The sequence below is a fragment of the Pantherophis guttatus genome, chromosome 10 (genome assembly GCF_059756535.1).
Source record: "Pantherophis guttatus breed Tessera chromosome 10, ASM5975653v1, whole genome shotgun sequence".
In the NCBI taxonomy this organism is placed as follows: domain Eukaryota; kingdom Metazoa; phylum Chordata; class Lepidosauria; order Squamata; family Colubridae; genus Pantherophis; species Pantherophis guttatus.
In genome coordinates, this window is record NC_142072.1 from 21,406,613 (window position 1) to 21,429,112 (window position 22,500).

At 43.5% G+C, this 22,500-nt stretch overlaps 1 protein-coding gene across 4 annotated transcripts in view; it reads right to left on the reverse strand.

Annotated features, from left to right (window-relative positions):
• DLGAP3 (DLG associated protein 3) overlaps positions 1-22,500 on the reverse strand; it is a 307,850-nt gene that overhangs the window by 13,107 nt on the left and 272,243 nt on the right. For all 4 annotated transcript variants that reach the window (XM_034413387.2, XM_034413386.2, XM_034413385.2 and 1 more), the window contains exons 5-7: positions 20,794-21,037; positions 17,667-18,007; positions 6,185-6,270 (exon numbers count right to left, since the gene is read on the reverse strand). In XM_034413387.2, coding sequence (XP_034269278.1) covers positions 6,185-6,270; positions 17,667-18,007; positions 20,794-21,037 — 671 coding nt within the window. The remainder of the gene's footprint in view (positions 1-6,184; positions 6,271-17,666; positions 18,008-20,793; positions 21,038-22,500) is intronic.

The window sequence follows — 22,500 nt, forward strand, 5'->3', positions numbered from 1 at the left end:
GTCTATAGGTATGGGAACAATAAAAAACTTACCGTATTTTCCAGAGTATAAGACGCACCGTTTTCACCCCAAAAAGAGGGTGAAAATCTGGGTGCGTCTTACACTCCGAATGTAGCCCCACCCAGCTTCTCAAATGGAGGTTTCAGGGGCTGAAAAAAGCATCAGAAATGAAGCTTCAGAAAAGAAGCCCCCAAACAGAGATTCAGAGGCTTTTTTTCTGAAGCTCTGTTTCGGAGGCTTTCAGAGGCAGGAAAAAAAGTTTTTTCTGAAACAGAGTTTCAGAAGTTTCAGAAGCAGGAAAAAAAAAAAAGCAAGGCACAGAGCTCACAACCAAGGAACCTGTTGCTAAAATTCACCTCTGGGAACAGCTGATTGGGGGTATTCCGGGAGGCCGATCCACCTGCCAATCAGCTTTTTTCTTATTTTCCTCCCCAAAAACTAAGGTGCATCTTATACTCCGAAAAATACAGTAGTTTGGAAGAATCATACATCATTCTTGGTTCAGGGCCTGACACCCTGGTATTCTATAACACAAAGCAATTCAATGGAGAGAGGGTTGATCCACCTAACTCAGAAGGTTCTACTTTGACCACGAAGTTGAGTCATCTGGAACAACTCTTTTTTTCCCAATCCTATGGTACAAAACTTTCTCATATACATAGATTTTGGAAACTGCATGTTATAAACTGAACGGCCCTCTCTCAACAGAGAGGGAGGGATATGACATCATCTATCTCGTGTCTACAACACGGTCCTTTCAACAGTTCCACACCCATTTGCACCACTCAGGTGACCCTTACGACACAGATAAACCTCCAGGTGACCTTAACGACTTGCTAAAAGGATGCAAATGACCAACTGTCTGCAAGGAGTATAAATCCTTCCATCCCCCATCATTTCAGTCAGAGCTGAAGAAGCTTCTTGGATGAAAAGTGAAACGTCTTCAAAAAAATCCCCCCAACAACCAGAAAGTCCAGTTGCCTCTTGAAAAAGCACCTTTGGGACAGGGGTGAAATGCTCCCAGTTCGGACCAGATCGCCTGATCCGGTAGCGATGACGGCAGGTGGTTCGGAGAACCTATAGCAAAAATCCCTGCACACACCCCATACCCAGCTGAGCTGCGCAATCATCAGAAGCTGTTTTTTTACTTTTAAAAGCATTTTTTCTACAACCTCTTCGGCCAAAAAACTGCTTTTAAAAGTAACAAAAAAAAGCCTCTGATGATTGCGCCGTTAACCTGTATCGTCAGAGGCTTTTAAAAGCATTTTTTTTTCTACAACCTCTTCGGCTGAAGAGGTTGTAGAAAAGAAAAATGCCTTTAAAAGCCTCTGGTGATCCCAGCTGAGTTGCCTGATCGTCAGAGGCTTCTAAAAGCATTTTTTTCTGCAACCTCTTAAGGTTGTAAAAAAAATGCTTTTAAAAGTAAAAAAAAAAAGTTGGCCACGCCCACCCAGTCACATTACCAAACCCCCTCCCCCAAAACAATGCCATCAGAATCGGTAGTAACAAATTTTACATTTCACCCCTGCTTTGGGACAAAAATCTCCATAGACATTGATGCATGTTATAAAGTTCTTTCTCGATCATTGGGGGCCATAAAAACCTGGGGGTGATTCAGTGACATTATCAGAGAGAGAGAGTAAGGCTAGAATGCTAAGCCCCTCTTTGTGATTGGTGGTCAAAATATATTAGAGATGGGCATGCAAAATGGGAAGCTTGGCATGGATTTTTTTTTTTTTAAAAAAACCATTCACTTGGAACATGTCAGTTTTCTTCTGGAATGTGCTAATTTGTGCAACCCAGAGACTGTTTGATAGTTCTAGATGTTCACTGACGGACAAAGGAAGGGGTTCATGGTTTCCAGAGCTGCTTCATCTTTGAATCTGAATGATATGAGCAGTTTCCTTTTCCAGCCAATCTAGTTCTACAACTGTATGAACTACCATGTTTCCCCGAAAATAAGACTGGGTCTTATTTTTTGAGGGGGTCCTAAAATAGGCACTCAGACTTATTTTTCAGGGGGTATCTTATTTTCCCCTCCATGTACAGGAGGCTCACTTCTTCTGCTTGCTCACGGTGGGGCAGGAAGCTGGCTGTGCAGGCTCTTAAGTAGGGCTTATTTTGGGCGTAGGGCTTATATTAGGCACATACATAAAAACCATTGGCCAAGCTGTATCCCAATTTATCACCTAATTGTTGGAGATGCAACCATAAATCTGGAACATTCAACCATATGTGGTGGACGTGCCCCATCACAAGGAAGTATTGGTGTCAAATTCAAAAATGGTTGGAAGAAATTACAAAGCAAAAATTAGATTTGAAACCTGAATTGTTTTTATTAGGAATACTGGACCTGAAAATGAACAAAAACCTTCAATACATTATATTGCACATACTTACCGCAGCAAGAATCACATTCGCAAAAAATTGGAAACAAAAACATGTACCCTCAGATGAAACAGTAATTAGGAAAATTCTAGAATGAGCAGAGATGGATAAAATGACTATGGAGTTGAAAGAGACAGAGGATTTGGAATATTATGAAATATGGAATAAAATATACAGTTGGCTCAAAAATAGAAATCAGAACAAGAAATATTTAACTTAATATTGATGAAACTTAAAGTAACTGAACAACATTAAATAAAGAGATGTAAATATAAATGAATATAAATGTGTAGATAAGAACAATGAATATTATAATGTGTATATATATATATGGAGTAGTGCGATTATTCTACTATTGAATAGTAAATAGAAATGATAGGATAGAGAACTACAAAAGCAAAATATGTAAGTCGATTTGAAATGCTGTAAAATTACCATTAATGTTATGTAAATGTTCAATACGTTATGTCTTGACATGTTTTGTTTTTATATATGTGTGATTTTTGTGCTGTTTTTAAAGACAAACTGTTTAATAAAAATTATTTTAAAAAAAGACCATGCTAGGGCTTATTTTCAGGGTAGGTCTTATTTTCAGGGAAACAGAATACTTTGGGGCCCAAGAATTAGAATGTCAAGAATATATGGGGAATTTTGGGAAAACATGTCTTTTACATCCAGTGTGAGAGCTTACTGCAACTTTTTCTGCAACAAAGCTACTGGCTCCCAGAGGCAGGAACAAGAATCAGAAAAACCCTCAACAAGCAGGAACAAATTCCATGCTTTCTTGTTTGAGCACCAACCTCCCTTGCGTTTCCTGGCCTGTTTCTATGGCAACCAGTGTTGGATGGATGCTAAAGGACCAGAGAGAGACTGAGTGCAGCAGAGGACGTGCTGGCCAATTGCTCACGGGAAGAAGAAAAGGGGTATCTAGCGAGGTACTTCAAAATTCAAGGGTCTGGGTGGTGAATGGCAGGGATATCAGGTCAGACAGTACCCAAAATATTATAAACCCGAGTTTCTGGCTTGAGTGCTTATTCTTCTTTCAGAGTCAGGAATGCTCCTTCCATGACTCAGACTGAGGAGTCCCTGCTCATTCCCAGGTAGTCCTCGATTTACAACAGTTCATTAACTTCAAAGTTACAACGGCATTGAAAGAAGTGATTTATGACTTTTTCACACTTACAACCATTGTTCATGTGATCCAAATTCAGATGCTGGGCAACTGACTCATATTTATGAGGGTTGCAGCATCCCGCGATCACCTTTTGCGACCTTCTGACGAGCAAAGTCAACGGGGAAGCCGGTTAGTAACTAAACAACTGCAAGTGATTCATTTAACAACGGTGGCAAGAAAGGTTGTAAAATGGGGTCAAACTCATGTAGCAACTGTCTCGCTTAGCAACAAAAATCTTGGACTCAATTATGGTCGTAAGTCGAGGACTACCTGTTAGGTTGTCCCAAGCCTGTATGTAGGGGTCTTGTATAAACCACTATGATATCCCACCTGTCCAGGGGTCAGCTCATGTATTTTTGCAGGCACTGATCTACTCATGAATTTTTGCAGGCACTGGTCTACCCATTTGTTTTCTTTTAACACTGATCAGCTGTAGGGCGGCCCTTTGAAGGCCCGCGGCAAGAGTTTAAACAGTTTTTTTCCCTCTAGCCATCAGCTGGGACTCAGGAGGCAGCAATAGATTGGGGTGGGGCCAAATAAAAGGTAAGAATAACATGGGGGATGAAACGGGTGCGGGGTGCAGGGTGCGTGGGAGGGCACGGGGGGGGGCAGAATCAGTTCGGTGACATCATATCGTCACCGCTACCAGCTCGGGAGAACCGGGCCGAACCGGGAAGAACCCACCACTGTCTTGGAGGCTTCAGCTTTGCCACACAACGATGGGAGGGGGGGGAAATAGTTAGATGGAGTTTTGTAGCCAAAACAATAATGTTTTCTTGTGGGGACGAAGGACATTCTCACAGGTGGCTGACCAGAGGAGGAGCAAGTAACCCAGCAACCGGCCAGCGTCTGGATTGAACAGTGTGACCAATGACTTGGGGGGAAAGGGGAAACTTTTACTTCTAATCAGGTGAAAGCCACGGGAAATTTCAGAGTCGGCTTTCACCAATATGATGTATCCAATAAACTGTTCTTTGAGGAACTCGCTTGCCTCGGAGTTTTGTTTTCTATGGGTGCATTACTTGGAATGTTGACGCCAAGGTCCCTTCCAATTCTGTTACTCTGTTATTTCTGATATTACTTGCCTTGCCTGCCTTCCCACAAATGCTCGTGAACCTGGGTCTATGAGACATGTTGCATTTGGGGATGATGGGAGTTGAAGTCCAACAGATCCAAATCACTCCAAGATTGGAATGCCAAAGTCAGCCCAACTGAAGTTCTTAATGTTCTTGGCATCTGGATGACATTCCCTAAATGCAGGGTATGTTCTCAGATAGTTTTCACTTAATGATGGTAATTGGGACTGGAATTTCCATCATGGGGTGATGCAGTTATAAACATCACATACGTTGCTGCTTAGCGATGGAAATTCTGGCATACATGGTTGCCATCGTTAAGTGAATTACCACGGGTCATTAAGTCATTAAGTGAGGATCTCATATGGATGGCCATTTGTGACTTCCTGCTGGCTTCCCATTGGAATGTGGATTTTGCAGTATTCTTCCCCTAGAGTGGGGTGGGAATGGAGATTTTGCAGTATCCTTCCCCTGCCACGCCCACCAAGCCACACCACGCCCACCAAGCCCACAGAACCAGTAGTAAAAAAATCTGGATTTCACCCCTGCCTTGGAGCCTCAAATTGTGCACCTCTGATTTAATCTGCCATACAGGTCTGTCATTTGATCTATTCTGGGTAGCAAGATATTGGAGGGAGCAGTCAAAAGTCAAAAAAATCCAGATGTGGCTGCAATTGCAGGGTTGCCCTTTGTCCCAGGCGTTGCATCTTTCTTGAAGAGTCAAAGCCTCAATCTCTACTTGTGAGTATGTTTGATGGGTTCCCGTATCATCTGAAAAGGGTATCACCTAGCGAAATCCCTCAAAAGGCATCCTGAAGTCATTCTGGCTTTTTCCCTACCATGTTAAACCCCAAGACAGGGCAATAATATTCAGACTTGGCCGTGAAGCAACCCTAGATAACTAAATTGTCCCATCGCAGACTATAGCAGGGATGGCTAACCTTTTCTGGACCGAGTGCCCAAAGCACGCATACAAACCCAAACCCCCAAAATCCAATGCACATGTGACCCCTTGTATGCGCCCTGCCCCCACGCATGCCACATGCCCCTGCCCCACGCATGTGCGAGCAGCCCCCGGCATGCAGCCCACCCTCATGCATGTGCACGCCCCCTATCCCCACCCCCCACATGTGCGGCAGAGACCCGATGACCAGCTGGCCAGAGGGAGGCACGCGCACATGTGTGACGGAGCTGAACTGGGGTGACGGCTCGCGTGTCCACAGAGAGGGCACCGCGTGCCACCTGTGGCACACGTGCCATAGGTTCACCATCACGGTATTATAGCAATGCATTATAGCAATGACTATAGCTTTTCTTGCTTGAGTTTCTCTGGAAATTTTGCCTTGCAAATACTGATCTGGGGGGGGGGGGGGAGATGATACGGCTGATAATTTTTTGCATTAATTCAGGGGATTGGTGGCATGATGTGTGCTTGTGTGTGTGTGTGTGTGTGTGTGTGTGTGTGTGTGTGTGTGAGTCTGCCTCTGTGTGTATGTGTGTGAGGGAAGAGACACAGGCGCTGAGATGCATGCTTAACCAGCCATACCGTTTATCTTCTTCCACTTGAACACCGATGGAGTGGAACTCTCGACAGCTTCGGCTTTCGGTGTCAGAATCGGATATCGTTTCCACCTTTTGGGGAAGGGAAAGAAGACAGCAAGAAGGAAAGAAAGAAGTTGATTAATGGATCCGGAAGAAAAACCTAATTAGCGGAATGGAGGAGAGGTGGGTAGCTGCTTAATACAAAGGAAAGTTTATTAATAGAACCAAAAGAAAAAAAGAGAGAAAAAGAACTGAGACTTAATAACAAACATAATCCTGATAGTCTTCATCGTTCATAATTAGGATGAGAATTTCTGTTGCTAAGCAAGACAGTGTTTAAGTAAGTCATGCCCGATTTTAAGATCTTTTGTGCCACGGTTGTTAAGCATGGTTGTTAAGTGAGTCACGTGGTCATTAAGTGATTCTGACTTCCCCCCTTGACTTTGCTTGTTTGGAGCCAGTTGGGAAGGTCACAAATGGTGGTCAGATGACCCCAGGATACCGCAACTATGGTAAATACAGGATTGCCAAGTGCCCAAATTTTGATCTTGTGACTATGGGAATACTGTGACAGTTATAACAAATGTCTCACTGAACAGCATAAATTTTGGGCTCAATTGCAGTCGTAAGTCGAGGACTACCTGTATTTATTGAACCACTCTAATCCACCATCGAACAAGAGAAAATGATCACTGAACGAATACAGTTGTTGCACGGTGTGTGAGAACCTGGCTACTAGTTAGGTTTTTCACAACATGGACCATAAAGTGCCCGACTTCTATTTTAGCCTGATGTGCAAACACACTTGTTAGTGTGCAATTTATGTGCACATGAAGAGGTTTGCATGTTTTTATTTATTACCGAGCTTCTTTCAAAGCAGCAGGAAGCAAAATGCTGAACTGGAACCCCACGAGGCTGCCAGATCTATCTGCGGAAGATGCTCGGTCCATTTTGGCAGAGCAACTCTACGGTGGTTTACTGAAGGCTACCTGTGGCCATTGGGTCATAAGTTAACTTCTGTTGCAAAAACAGAGGCCTGGGGAAGAAGCTGGAAGCTCTCCATGCCAGGGAAAGCTTTAATTGCCCAAACTTCTACCTGCTAGGCTGCTCTTAATGGCACCGGACTGGTTTAAAAGCAAAACAAAGAATAAAGTTGGAAATTCTTGTTCTTGTTGTTAGTTGCGAAGTCGTGTCCAACCCATCGCGACCCCATGGACAACGTTCCTCCAGGCCTTCCTGTCCTCTACCATCCTCTGGAGTCCATTTAATCTCATGCCGACTGCTTCAGTGACTCCATCCAGCCACCTCGTTCTCTGTCGTCCCCTTCTTCTTTTGCCCTCAATCTTTCCCAGCATGAGGCTCTTCTCCAGTGAGGCCTTCCTTCTCATTAGGTGGCCAAAGTACTTGAGTTTCCTCTTCAGGACCTGGCCTTCTAAAGAGCAGTCAGGATTGATCTCCTCTAGGACTGACCGGTTGGGTCGCCTTGCAGTCGAAGGGACTCGCAGGAGTCTTCTCCAGCACCAGAGTTCAAAGGCCTCCATTCTTCAGCACTCAACCTTCCTTATGATCCAATTTTCACAGCCATCCATTGCAACTGGGAAAACCATAGCCTTGACTATACGCACTTTTGTTGGCAGGGTGATGTCTCAGGTTTAAAAGCAAAACAAAGCATACAGTTGCAAATTCTAGAGGCTTGCAATTGTCTTGATTTATGTTTGGAGCAGGTCCCGGAGAGGACTGGCACTGAAATAGTAAATAGGATTTTTTCAAACTCTCTTAAATGGCATGCAAAGTATCGGCGTCTTTTGCAGAACACAACCCTGGACAGGTGAGTCTTTGAGAGACTGGCACTGCAGCTTAATTGATTCATTGGTGTCAGCTTGGAGTGGTTTGTTAAGTGCTGTCCCCACTGCTTTTGACGCTTTGACCTTGTCAAAAGCAACTGCACACCATGAAGTTGGATCAGACACTTCCTTTCCGCTTGTTTGCCCCCTGGGCTGAACCGCTTGGATACCCTTGTCTAAACTTCATTGAACCTCTCCCGGCAACACCTGGACGGATGCTAAGTGACAAAGCCTGCTAATGAAGGAGACGGCAGGGCAGGTGGTAGAAACGCACATTTAGAAGATGAATAAAAATGAGAAGCGGTCCAAAGCGGGGCAGCTCTGGAAGGTGGAGAGGGGGGATGGTCAAAGAAGGGAGGACAATGGTTTCGGCTGTGCAATAACAATCTGGTCTCCTTTTTATATGCAAAGTGATAAACAGACAGAGGATAGAGCTACATTAGAGGATGGAGATAGATAAATAGATGATAGTTATAGATAGGTGATAGATAGATGATATAGATAGATAGAAGGGAGATTGTTGTTGTTGATGATGGATAGATAGATGGATAGATATAGATAGATAGATAGATGATAGCTAGATGATAGATGATAGCTAGATGATAGCTAGACAATAGATAGATGATAGATGATAGATGATAGATAGATAGATGGATAGAGATGATAGATAGATGATAGATAGACGATAGATAGATGATAGATGATAGATAGACAATAGATAGGCAATAGATAGATGATAGATAGATAATAGATAGATAGATAGATAGATGATAGATGATAGATAAATGGTAGATAGACAGACAGACAGACAGACAGAGACAGCTAAAAGAGATGATAGCTAGAGATAGATGGATGATAAATAAATAGATAGGAGATAAATGATAATAGCTAGATAGATGATAGTGATAGCTAGATGACAGCTAGATAGACAGACAGAAGATGATGATAGATAGTTAGACAGAAGATAGATGACAGATAGATGATAATAGATAGATAAATAGATAGAAGATGTGTATGTTGCTTTTATAAATTCAGCTTTGGGTGCATGCATGCTGGCCCACCATTTCTGTGGCCTGCCGGTGGCTTGTGGCCTGGGGGTTGGGGACTCCTGTGATAGATAATAGCTAGCTAGATGATAGATATATAAATAGACAGACAGACAGACAGACAGACAGAAAGATGATGGATGAGAGATAGATAAATAGATGATAGTGATAGATAGATGATAGATGATGGATTGAGACAGACAGACAGACAGACAGAAGACAGAAAGACAAAACAGAAAGGAGGCAAACTTTTCTCAGCACAGTCTTATTTTTTTAAAATTTGCTGTGGATGCCCTTGAGCCAAACGAAAGGCCTGTTAATGAGGTGCTTTGAAGTGTGCTTCAGTTGATCACTTCCAACTTTTTCTGTTGCTAATGTGAAGTGAGAAAAATGTGATTGTCTTGATTAGAAGGCAACTTTGGCTGCTCCTGTCAAAACGTTGGGGGAAAGGAGGATGTTTCTGGAGCTGAAGCAGGGGTGAAAAACTCCCGGTTCGGACCGGATCACCCAATCCGGTAGCAATAGAAGCGGGTGGTTTGGAGAACCAGTAGCAAAAATCCCTGCCCCCCCCCATGCCCAGCTCAGCCGCACAATCATCAGAGGCTTTTTTTTACTTTTAAAAGCATTTTTTCTACAACCTCTTTGGCCGAAAACATGCTTTTAAAAGTAAAAAAAAAAAAAGCCTCTGATGATCGTGCAGCTCAGCTGGGATTGTCAAAGGCTTTTAAAAGAAAAAAAACCCTTTTTTTCTTTTAAATGCCTCTGACGATCCAAGCTGAGTTGCCTGATCGTCAGAGGCATTTAAAAGAAAAAAAGTCTCTACCGATCAGGCAACTCAGCTGGGATCGTTGCAGCCTTTTGAAAGCATTTTTTTACAACCTCTTTGCCGAAGAGGTTGTAGAAAAAATGGTTTTAAAAGAAAAAAAAAAAATTGGCCACGCCCACCCAGTCACATTACACCCCCCCCCCACCAAGCCATGCCCACAGAACCGGTAGTAACAAATTTTAGATTTCACCACTGAGCTGAAGCCAGTGTGGGAAGGAATGCTGAGATTTTATAGCCCTCCAAAATTGTGTGTGTGTGTAGGGGGGGGGCAAGAAATGTAAAGCTGACATTGAATTTATATTTCTGCCTTCGAGTCAGTATTGACTTCTGATGAGTGCCTGGACAAGTCCCAGCAGTTTTCTTGGCAAGATTTCAAAAGTGGTTAGCCATTGCTTCCTTCATAGGGCTGACAGAGAGGGACTGGCCCAAGGTCACCCAGCTTCTTTTGTGCCTAAGGTGGGACTAGAACTCCCCATCGCCTGGTTTCTAGCCTGGTGCCTTAACCACCACACCAAACTGGTTCTCTAGTATTGAATTGATCAGAGATAAACATGGGAAACACCTTAGGTGGGTTTAAATATTAAGAATCCTTCAGTGGCCAAACCACCTTGCAAAAATCTTTAGTCTATAGCCATCACGCACAATTCCTTGGGAAGCCTATTGCAACTGTCTTCCTACACCAGTGAACGAGACAATGTCTGGTACACCTTGAAGATCACAAGCCCTCTAGTTCAGTGGTGAAATCCAACTTTTTTTACTACTGGTTCTGTGGGCGTGGCTTGGTGGACGTGGCAGGGGAAGGATACTGCAAAATCTCCATTCCCTTCCCCACTCCTGGGGGAAAGATATTGCAAAATCTCCATTCCCACCCCACGCCAGGGGAAGGATATTGCAAAATCTCCATTCCCGCCCCATTCCAGGGGAAGGATATTGCAAAATCTCCATTCCCACCCGACCCCAGGGGAAGGTTACTGCAAAATCTCCATTTCCTTCCCCACTCCTGGGGGAAGGATTTTGCAAAATCTCCATTCCCACCCCACTCCAGGGGAAGGATATTGCAAAATCTCCATTCCCACCCGACTCTGGGCCCAGCCAGAGGTGGTATTTGCTACCGGTTCTCTGAACTGCTTAAAATTTCTGCTACCTGTTCTCCGGAACCTGTCAGAACCTGCTGGATTTTACCCCTGCACTAGTTGTTTCGTACTTCAACATCCCCCTCTGGCCAACAGGGCCAAAGGAAAGGAATTGTGAGATCTGCAGTCTGAACTGTGGGTAGGGCACCTATTTGACTATGTCTACTCAATGGAAACCTATAACTACTTATATCAGTATTATCTCATAAAGTTAGAATCATAGGGCTGGAAGGGGCCTCAGAGGTCTTCTAGTCCAACCTCCTGCTCAAGGCAGGAGGCTTTATACCATCCTGGATAAATGACAGTTCAGTCCCTTCTTCAAAACCTCCAATGATGGAACATCCACAACTCGGGAGGCCAGCTGTTCCATTGATTAATTGCTCTCGCTGTCAGAAAATTTCTCCTTTTTTCTAAATTGGATCTCTCTTTAATGATCTTCTACCTCTTACTTCTTATCCTGCCCCCTGAAGCAGGGGTGAAATCCAGCAGGTTCTGACAGGTTCTGGAGAACTGGTAGCGGAAATTTTGAGTAGTTCGGAGAACCGGCAAATAACACCTCTGGCTGGCCCTGACCTCATCTATTCTCTGCCTCCCGAGTCCCAGCTGATCGGGAGGAAGTGGGGATTTTGCAGTCTCCTTCCCCTGCCACGCCCACCAAGCCAAACCCACCAAGCTATGCCACACCCACCAAGCCACACCCACAGAACTGTTAGTAAAAAAAATTGAATCCCACCACTGGGTTTAGTTTCAGTTATTTTTATGCTGAAACGAATTGGAGCTTAGTGGGACTGCCTAGTTCACCCAATCTGCTACAACATTGTCTTCCATCCCATAAGAATCACAAACAGGAACTACCTAACCCCAATTTCCTTGCAAGTGAGTTCCATCTTTCTTGCGAGCGGAATCCACCTTTCCTGAAAATGCAAAGGGATTTGAAAGGGATAGTCAATAAATGCTCTTGTCATTTTTCTTTGGCATCAGAATAAATTAGATGAGGATTAAGGAGAAGAAGGGGGAGAGGATTATATTTGATTAAGTATCTATTTAGTCAGAAAAATACCAAAACAAAACAATAATCCCCAAAGGAGTTTTAAACGTCTAAAGATTGCTTAGGGTGCTCAAACTCCTTTTCTTGATTTTAAGGTCTCTTGGTTTTCATTTCTGACATTTAATATTCATTTGTTAGTTTGAGGGTCAGGAAAAAGAAAGATGGTGGGGACTTTCCATTTTTATTGAAATGTTCTTGGCTGATTAGCATTCCAGGGAATGGCCAGGGAGGTCTGTGTGTGCTAAGAAGATGAAAGCAGGCCGAGAATCATGGCTTCTCGTGAAGCTCTCTTGGCCCTTCCCTGAGCTTCTCTTAGAATAAGCTATGATGCCTGAATTTATATTTAAAAACAGGATTAAGGATGGTGACGGAAGAAGTTGGTGCTCATTAGAAACACGAGAGGTAAGTTAGTCAAAAAAGAATGGTGGGAAGGAGCTGAGATCAAAGTGGTGGCAAACAGATGCAGCTTAGTGCATTCTCTGAGCTGTATTGCTTACATTGATGGATTGACTGATTTGATGGATTCATCACGTTTACGAAACTGCCCGTCTTTTTCACAGAGCGATTCTAGATGGAGAGTTTTGAGTAGGATAGCGTGAAAATCAGTTGCTCACTCAGTTATGGTAACCGCAGTCCATCAGCGCTGCTTCAATTATAGACAAGCTTCCTATGTACAACTTGGTCTGTTGTGTGGATGTTTGGGTGGTTTAGGGGTGGGGAATTGTGGTGGGTGGGAGAGGGGTGTTTGGGGATTGTTATATGTGTTGGGCCTGGTCTTTTGGGTGTTAAGTGAATTTCGTTGTATGGGTATACTGTGTATACACGTACAGTGAGAATAAAGTTATTATTATTATTATGTAACTTTCTCCTGAACCTAAAGTATCAAGTACCAATGCCACTGTAGCAGTGGTGGGTTTCAAATTTTTTTACTATCGGTTTTGTGGGTGTGGCTTAGTGGGTGTTGCAGGGGAAGGATACTGTAAAATCCCCATTTCTGGTGCTATGCCATCCTAAATAGGTCACCACTACTGGTTTGCCCAAACCTGCTGAATACCACCACTGCTTTGCACCATCCACTGTTCTGTTCCTTTGCAGACCTTCTGGGTCCTGGAATATCTAAAGTAAGACCTGAAGGCCTTAGAAACATCACATCTGAGAGGAGGCCATGTGGGAAATTGATGAAAGGTGTTGTGACAACGTGACACAGTCCCCCCTGACTTGCATACCGAGATGCAATATGAAAGCCTTTTGTGTTGGGATGTCACAATGCACATGACATCCTTTTCGCTTTGTTGTGGATTGTGCCACATACTTATGAATTGTAAAGGTAACGGTTTTCCCTGTCCAGTTGTGTATGACTCTAGGGGATGGTGTTCATCTCCATTTCCTAGCTGAGGGAGCCAGCGTTGTCTGAATATGCTTCTATAGTCATGTGGCTGGCATGACTATATGCTGAGGTACAGTGGTGAAATCTTCTGTGGGTTGCCACCAGTTCGCTGTCCGCGCATGTGCAGTGCGCATCAAACACACGTTCTGCATGCCTGCGTGGTGCACGCCAAACACATGCTGTGTGTGCATGCGCAGTCCGTACCAAACACACGCTGCATGTGTGCATGCACACTGCGCACCAAATGTGAGCTTCATGTGGAAAAAGGACCCTTTTGAAAGTAAGTAGAACAGCGAGGGGGGGAACCGCTGTGCTGCATGATTTAGATTCGCTTTCCTGCTTTCTAGCACAGTTGATCGTCAGACATACCGGTTCGGACAAACCGGTAGCTTTTTTTTTACTACCGGTTCGCTTGAACCAATGCAAACCGGTAGCATTTCACCCCTGCCGAGGTGCACAGAACATTGTTACCTTCCCACCGAAGTGGTACCTATTTATCTACTTGCATTTCCATGCTTTCGAACTGCTAGGTGGGCAGGAGCTGGGGCAACTAACAGGAGCTCACCCCATCATGCACTGCTTGGGTCTCAAACCTGGGCTGTCAGTTTTCCAGCTGACAAACTCAGTGTCTTTAATTTCTTAGCTATCATACCCCCACAGTTATGAATGGTACTGTCTGCTCAAGTGGGATCCTTGACTTAGTTTGCCTCTGGCCACCCTGGTTCAAATCCAATTTGAACTGAGATTGAAATGTATTCAGTCATCTCCTCTCTTAAGTCATCACACAAAGCAAAGTTATTGTTTGGGGGAATAATTTAGCCCAGGGGTCTGCAACCTTAAACACTCAAAGAGCCATTCGGACCCATTTCCCACAGAAAAGAAAACACCGGGAGCCACAAAACCTTCCCGTGCCTGACTATTTCTTGAGCGGCCACTAAACTAGCATATGTAGTTGAATTAAATGTTCTGTTTTCTTATGAAATTTTTCTTTTCTTGGATTTATCCATGGTTGGCCTACCAGGGTGGTGGTGGTGGTGTCGAAAAGCTCACTAAATTGCGTGCTGGTGGCTGTTGCACATTGGCGGTTGTGATGCATATTTTGAGTGACAGGGAGCCACAGCAGAGGGATGAAAGAGCCACATGTGGCTCCAGAGCTGCAGGTTGCTGACCCCTGACTTAGTCTGACAACAATGAGCACCAAATCCCTGATGTGAAGGGCCATGTGGTACTTTGGTTCTGAAGACAAAACATGGCTTTGGGCTCTGGATGTCATACCCAGCTGCAAGTCCTTAAACCAAGGACAACTTTTCCCAGGATCAGCTGAAGGATCACAGCATCTCATGCAAAGAAATAGCTGCTTTAAGACGTTTCAAACAGATGCTATGCAAGGACCCAGGTCCAGGCTCCGGACTACCCTTTGCCTTCAAAATCAAAGTGCTGCTTAGCGTAACCTATGGATTCTTTGAAGCAGCAGCTTATCAGCAAAACCAGCTTACCAGGTCCAGTTGGCAGCCAGATTTCCTCAGAGGAAAAATGTCAGCAAACTATGCAATTGTTTATTCAGTCAGCTACAAATACATCCCTTTGAGCTTTTCTTTTTTAGATCTTTAGATTTGCAACTTTTGGGAGTCTTCTTGGAGATGTTGTGGCCCATCCGTGGCCTGTGCAGATTGTAGCCGATTCTGACAATGAGGAGGCTGGTGTGGTGCTGTGCTAGCAGCCTGTGCAGCTGGCACTTGAATCAGACAATGAGAAGGCTGGAGAAGATGTGGTGCCAGAGGCAGGACTCAGCCAGGGCCTTCAGAACCTCCAGAAGCTCCCTTAAGTGAAGAGGAGGAAGAGGAGGAGCCTCTTCTCGATGCACGGGCACGCAGGGCTGCCAAAAGGCAGGAGTGGCTCCTCAGGAGGAGTTCTCCTCGAGAGTAAGGCTTGGGGCTAATTGACCACTCCCCTAGCATATTTAAGGAAGGACGACGACTGATGCAATTTGCAGGAAACAACTTCATTCACTCTCCTTCGCGTCTTGATCTTAGTTCTCTGCAAATTGCTTCTGGGCTTTCTGACAACCATAGTGGCTCCTCAGGAGGAGTTCTCCTCGAAAGTAAGGCTTGGGGCTAATTGACCATTCCCCTAGCATATTTAAGGAGGAACGCCGACTGAAGCAATTTGTAGGGAACAACTTTAGTTCACTCTCCTTCACGTCTGGATTATCTACAAATTGCTTCTGGGCTTTCTGCCAACCATAGTAAGATTGTGATTACTTTATCTTTGGTTTCTTGTAGGCTGTTAAGAAAGTTTATTAACAGCCTTTGTTTGAGAAAGACCGAGTTATTTTAGTAAATTAAGTTTTGTACAGACTTTGTGTGTGCTGCGTTCTTTGGGGTCCATAGCTGGGGCAGAACAGGAGAATGCCTTGCCTGGTGGGAGAACTGAACTGAACTAGGGTTCAGGAGTTGGACTGGAGAAAACATAATGTGTTTTCCAGGCACTTGTACAATGTGAGATCACTATGAGAGGCCTAGTAGATAGTTGGCTGGGGCATGTTGTGAGAATGGCTGATGGTCAGATTCTGAAAGATCTCCTGTATGGAGAATTAGTGTAGGGAAAGCGCCTCAGAGGGAGACCACAGCTGCGATATAAGGATATCTGCAAGAGGGACCTAAAGGCCCTGGGAATGGACATTAACAACTGGGAAACCTTGACCTCCGATTGTTCAGCTTGGCGACTAAAGACACAGCATGGCCTTCTCCAATTCGAAGAGACACTTGTTCGGCAGGCTGAGGCAAAGAGGCAGTCCCGGAACCAGCGAAATCTGGGGGCTGGGCAGGGGACAGAATCTGCCCTCAGTGTAGAAGGGATTGCCACTCTTGAATTGGCCTTTTTAGTCACACTAGATGCTGTTTTAGGACCTCTTTCCAGAGCACGATACCATACTCTCTTGAGACTGAAGGATGCCAATGTACAATGTGAACTCTTGTATCCCTACAGTTTGGCAAGCATGTTTGCCTCAGAGGGGGTAATGTTTGAGAAACAAAGAACAGCAACAACAGCCACCAATGGACTTGATTAAAGGTGTAATATAAACAGAGCCAAGATGTCTTCTAGCAAACCCATATCATTTCCACGTTAGTGATTTTAGCTTCTTCTTGAGCCATACAGTTTTCATTATCCCAGAATAAAAGTAGTGTAGGCAGACTTCACCTCACTTCAACAATGGATAGTTCATGCCGTGAAGACACTGTAAGTCAGTAGCACAGAAATGAAGCTAGAGACCAGAAACACTCTTTGGTGACTTTGTAATATCTCGTTACTTTCTTTGCAGATCACCACACTGGCTGTTTTGTTGGTAGAAATCAGATTCTAGCAACCATGGCATTGTAACCTTTAAGCTTGAAGGCAATTTCATTTTTCTGAGACTGTGAGATGGATGGAAGAACCCTCTGTAGTCCAAATTTCATGGATCTTCTAAAGAAAATTCAATTTACTCAAGATTTATTCAACATTTTCCTTTTTTTTTTTTTGCTATTTGCCTTGCAAATGTGACTGAGGAAGCTAAAGCTTCACAAAGAGTATCTCAAAACCACCAAAGACTTGAGTAGAATAGAATAGAATAGAATAGAATAGATTAGAACAGAATAGAAATAGAACAGAAAAAAACAGAATAGAATAGAATAAATATAGAGATGTCTCATCGAAGTATTTAGTCTCTAGAAGACCTATGACTTGCATAGAATAAAATAGAAGAGAATGTAGAGTAGAGTAGAGTAGAGCAGAGTAGAGCAGAGCAGAGTAGAGTAGAGTAGAACAGAACAGAACAGAATGTAGAATGTAGAATGTAGAATGTAGAATGTAGAATAGAGTAGAACAGAACAGGACAGGACAGGACAGGACAGAACAGAACAGAACAGAACGGAATGGAATGGAATGGAATAGAATAGAATACTTTATTTGGCCAAGTATGATTAGACACACAACGAATTTGTCTCTGCTGCAGAAGCTCCAGTGTACTTTCAAAGCAACAGAATGATAATAATCGTTCTCATAATAATACGAATAAGAGGGGAGTAAAGAAGATACTACATTTCTGATGGTCAATGATTATGACAGAAGTCAAGTAAGAGGCTGGTCACAAGCAGTGCTTGTTGAACTGGCCCCAGCCAAGATACAGCTTCCCTCCAGCATTGAGACCATCCCAAACCTACCTGAACACCGATAGATGGACGCCATTTCCTCTGGCGAGCCAAACTTCTTAGCTCTTCCCTCCCTGGAATCGTCCTGATGATAAGGGTGGAAGGTTTGGGGGAAGTCCGGGGTTGGACCGAAGGCAAATCCAGAGACATGGCAGTGATCTTGGTGCTTTCTAAACTCTCAGAAGAGTTGCAGTGCTTGGTGGCCTCTTTGGCCCAGGATGAGCTTCGGTTGATCTCTCTGGGCAGGAAACTGTCATGGGTAGATTCGGTGCTGCTTTGGGCTGTAACAGCAATGAGGGGCTTGGCTTTGATTCCTGAAGGGAGGGCTGGTGGAGCTTTCCGGTAACTAAAAGCTATATGGAGGTTGGGGGTGGGTAGGGAAGAGAAAGGAAAGCAAAATGGAACAATTAAAAAGGACGCTACACTTTAATTAGCATCTACTAGGCTACATCCAGGCAGTGGTGGGATTCAAATAATTTAACAACTGGTTCTCTGCCCTAATAACCAGCTGGGTAGGTGTGACTTGGTGGTCATGTGACTGTGTGGGCATGGCCAACTCAACTTCACTCACATCTTTATTTGTTATTATTTATTTATTAGTCCAATTTATATGCCGCCCTTCTCCGTAGACTCAGGGCGGCTTACAATGCATTATAGCAATAGCCTGCATACCTTTCTGTATATACCTGCTTATTAGGGCTTTTGGCCCCCCCAAATGGTGTTGTTCTATGCAAAGTCGGCTTATTGCCCCCACAATCCGGGTCCTCAATTTACCTATCTCGAAAGGATGGAAGGCTGAGTCAACCTTGAGCCTGGTGAGATTTGAACTCGCACTAATTGCAGGCAGCTGGCAGCTAAGTGCTAGCACTTAACAGCACTTAGTCTGCTGCACCACCGAGGCTCTTCTCATTGATGGGCGCTTCGCCTTAGCTGTTACAATGTAATAAGGGTTAACCAGAGAGGCAGTTTCTGTAAGCAGGGCAATAAAGATTAGGCTAGAAACAACACCAGAATGTTTCTTTCTTGCCTTCATTACAGGATTAGCCCTATTAAGTGGAAAAAAAAAACAAAATAAGATTTTTTCTAACAACCGGTTCTCCGAACAGCTTGGAAAATTAACAACTGGTTCTCCCGAATAGGTGCGAACTTGCTGAATCCCACCACTGCATCCAGGGCATCACAACCTCCTTGTCCCAAGGCTGCCTGGTTTGGTATTAATTTATTGAAATGGGAAGAAGGAATAACTCTGAGGAACAGCAGGAAGAGTTGCAACCAGAACAATGTCTAAGGGGCTGCCACAAAGAAGAGGGGGTCAACCTATTTTCCAAAGTACCTTTGGCGGACGAAAAGCATCTGAACTAATCAAGGAGAGGAGCAACCTGGAACTAAGGAGAGATTTCCTGATAGTTAGAACAATTAATCAATGGAATGACTTGCTTCCAGAAGTTGTGGTCACTCCAACACTGGAGGCTTTTAAGAAGAGATTGGACAACCATTTGTCTGAAATAGTATAGGGTTTCCCACTTGAGTGGAGGATTGGATTAGAATCAGTGGTGAAATGTAAAATTTGTTACTACCGGTTCTGTGGGCGTGGCTTGGAAGGATAATGTGACTGGGTGGGCATGGCCAACTTTTTTTTTTTTTACTTTTAAAACCATTTTTTTCTACAACTTCTTCGGCTGTAGAGGTTGTAAAAAAAATGCTTTTAAAAGCCTCTGATGATCCCAGATGAGTTGCCTGATTGGCAGAGACTTTTTTTTTCTTTTAAAAACATTTTTTCTACAACCGCTTCAGTCAAAGAGGCTGTAGAAAAAATGCTTTTAAAAGCCTCTGACGATCCCAGCTGAGTTGCCTGATCGTCAAAGGGTTTTTTTCTTTTAAAAACATTTTTTCTACAACCGCTTCAGTCGAAGAGGTTGTAAAAAAAATGCTTTTAAAAGCCTCTGATGATCAGGCAACTCATCTGGGATCGTCAGAGGCTTTTCAAAGCATTTTTTCTACAACCTCTTTGGCCAAAGAGGTTGTAGAAAAAATGCTTTGAAAAGCCTCTGACGATCCCAGATGAGTTGCCTGATCATCAGATGCTTTTTTTTTAACTTTTAAAAGCATTTTTTTTGCCAAAGTGGTTGTAGAAAAAATGCTTTTAAAAATAAAATAAAAAGCCTCTGATGATTGCAAGGCTCAGCTGGACATGGGGGGGGGGGGACAGGGATTTTTGCTACCAGTTTTCCGAACCACCTGCCGCCATCACTACCGGATTGGGTGATCCGGTCTGAACCGGGAGCATTTCAGCCCTGACTGGAATATCTCCAAGATCCCTTCCAGCTCTGACCATTTGTTATACAATGGTCAGATAAAAAAAAAAATCTGAGTCCAAAGCCAAAATGTAATTTGAGAAAACTTTCAGATGTGACCTTCCCTAGTTCTCATGAAGATTAAGAGAGGGAGGGAGGAACTTCATTCAGACTTGTTGTCAGTTCTCTCAGGTAGACTAGGCTTGGAAGCCAAAGACCCTCAAGTAAACATTATTTTTATTGTAAGTTTATAATGACAGAATCTTGCAAATCTCAACGTGCTTTTTTCTTCCCTTCTTTATCTTCATGAGAACGAGGGAAGGTCATGTATGAGATGCTTTCTCTAATTACACTTCTCCCCAGGACTCAGGTGTCTTTTATCTGACTGTTGTTTTGGTTGTGGATCTTCCTCTTGTTCTTCAACGTTATTCCTTCTGTCCATTACATTTATAGACCCAGTTTATTGATAAGGTTGGCCAAGGACAGAAAATCCGATCAGTTTTTGTCTTTATTCTTTCCTGTACAAATACAAGCTAACATGAATTTATTCATAACAAAAACAAGTAAGTCAAGAATAGGTACAACAAATAGAATTCTACATTCCTGAAACTGAGAGTGAGAAGTAAGTTGGTTTGTTAGCCTGTAAGTTGGTTCCGGTATAGCTTCCTGCCTAAAAACATGGCGAGCTCCACATCATTCCATAGAACAGCATTCTCATACCTTCCTCAAGGTCAGCTCTAAATTCCTTTCCACCACATTACAGCTTATTACCAAAAGGTCTTCTGTTAATCTCACCTACCTAGAGGTTGCTCAACCCATACCTAGAGGTTCTTCGTGGTACTTACAGGTGCTTGGCTTGAGGATGCTGCTGGTGAGAGGTTGGCCAGGCTGGTGAGTGGTTGTTGCCATGGTGAAGAGAGAGAGGCAGTCATCGTCCTGGGAGCAGCCAGCTTGAATAGCCCGCAGGTAACTATGGCTGCGCATGCGGAAGCAACCGGGCAGATCCAAAGCCTCCACAGCCTGGGACTCCACCTCTCCGAAAACAGACTCACACACAGCCTCAAACTGATGGTTCAACTCATCATTGATCTGGGAAGACAATGGAAGAGTGAAGAGGAGGGAATTCAGACTCATTCACACGTTCAATCATTTATCCATAAGTTGTCCTACTACCTTCAAAGGAGTGTATCTACCTGGTGTCAACTTTCTGATGGGTGTCGGTTCTCACAAATCGCTATCACATTCACCGTTACAACTAAGGCATATTGCTGGTTTCTTACACCACTTGAAGTCAAACGGTAGTAGCTTGTTGGCTATCATCTCAGTGTATTGCCTCACCATTTGTTTCACAGACCATGCCTAAATCAGAATTGAAGCTTCTTCAACAAACTCTGTTTAAATGCACCATACCTTTTGAGTGAGATTGCACAGGCAGCCCTCAATTGACTGTTCATCACTTAGAGACCATTCAAAGTTGTGAACGGAATTAGAAGTTCTGACAGCCGGCCCCTCCCCTGGGGTCATGTGATTGCATTTTGGGAGCTCAGCAACCAAGCCGCATTTCAGCTGTTTGCAGCATCCTGAAGTCAGGTGACTACAATTTGCAAAGTTTTTTTTTTCTTGCTAGAAACTGGCGTTTAACTTTTAATTTCTGGCAAAAAATGCCCATTGTGGACAATAGGTTCACTTAAAGACCAGCATGTTCATTATGTTTGTTTTATGACCACTGCATTTGCTTTATGATCCCTGCATTTGTTTTAAAACTGCCGAGTTCACTTAATGACTGCTTCAAAAAAGGTTGTAAGATCGGGATCAGTCACTTGATGATCTGTTTAACAACTGGCATGACTTACAATCGTAATTCTGGTCAATTCTGGTCATAAGTGGAGGACTATTTGTGAAGGGAGTCACTGAAATCTCCCAAAATGCCAGGCAGGAAACTTGTCCCCAATGAACTGTGTTCAATCCTAGGTTTTAGCAGTGGAACAAATAAAGTTAAGTATATGTGTAAATTAGATTGGCAACTTTGCCTTGGTCGAAGCCTTAAATTAATTAGCTAAGAGCTACAGCTTGAATTGATTATTCAGACAAAACCACAGAGTTCCAAGTTAAAAGCAAATCAGTCTTATTTTATAAAGGCTGGTTGATTCTGGTATACTGCTTAGTTGCGATTGCTGGAAATTGCAGAGATAATTTCTGCTTTGATTCATACCAAGTATGTTTAAGTTCCACTCAAACCTATGTGAATAGTTAATTGCCAGTAAGAGTGATGAATTGAAGACTTCTTCCAAATAAAACAAATGCTTGTTTTGGGTTGTGAAAAGATAAATTCTGTTTCTTTCAATTGTTCAGAAAAGCACCTATTTCAAGAGTTTGGAAATCTGCAGATTTATGTATGATTCACTTAGCCATTGTTGGGGATGGGAGAATCTGTCAATTTCAGTTGCTCTCAGTTGCTTTCCATTTCTCATTTGTGCAAATCTGTCAGTTTTGATTCTGTTTCTCATTTTTCTTTGCGTGAATTTGCTTGTCTAGTCTCGCAGTAGTTCAAG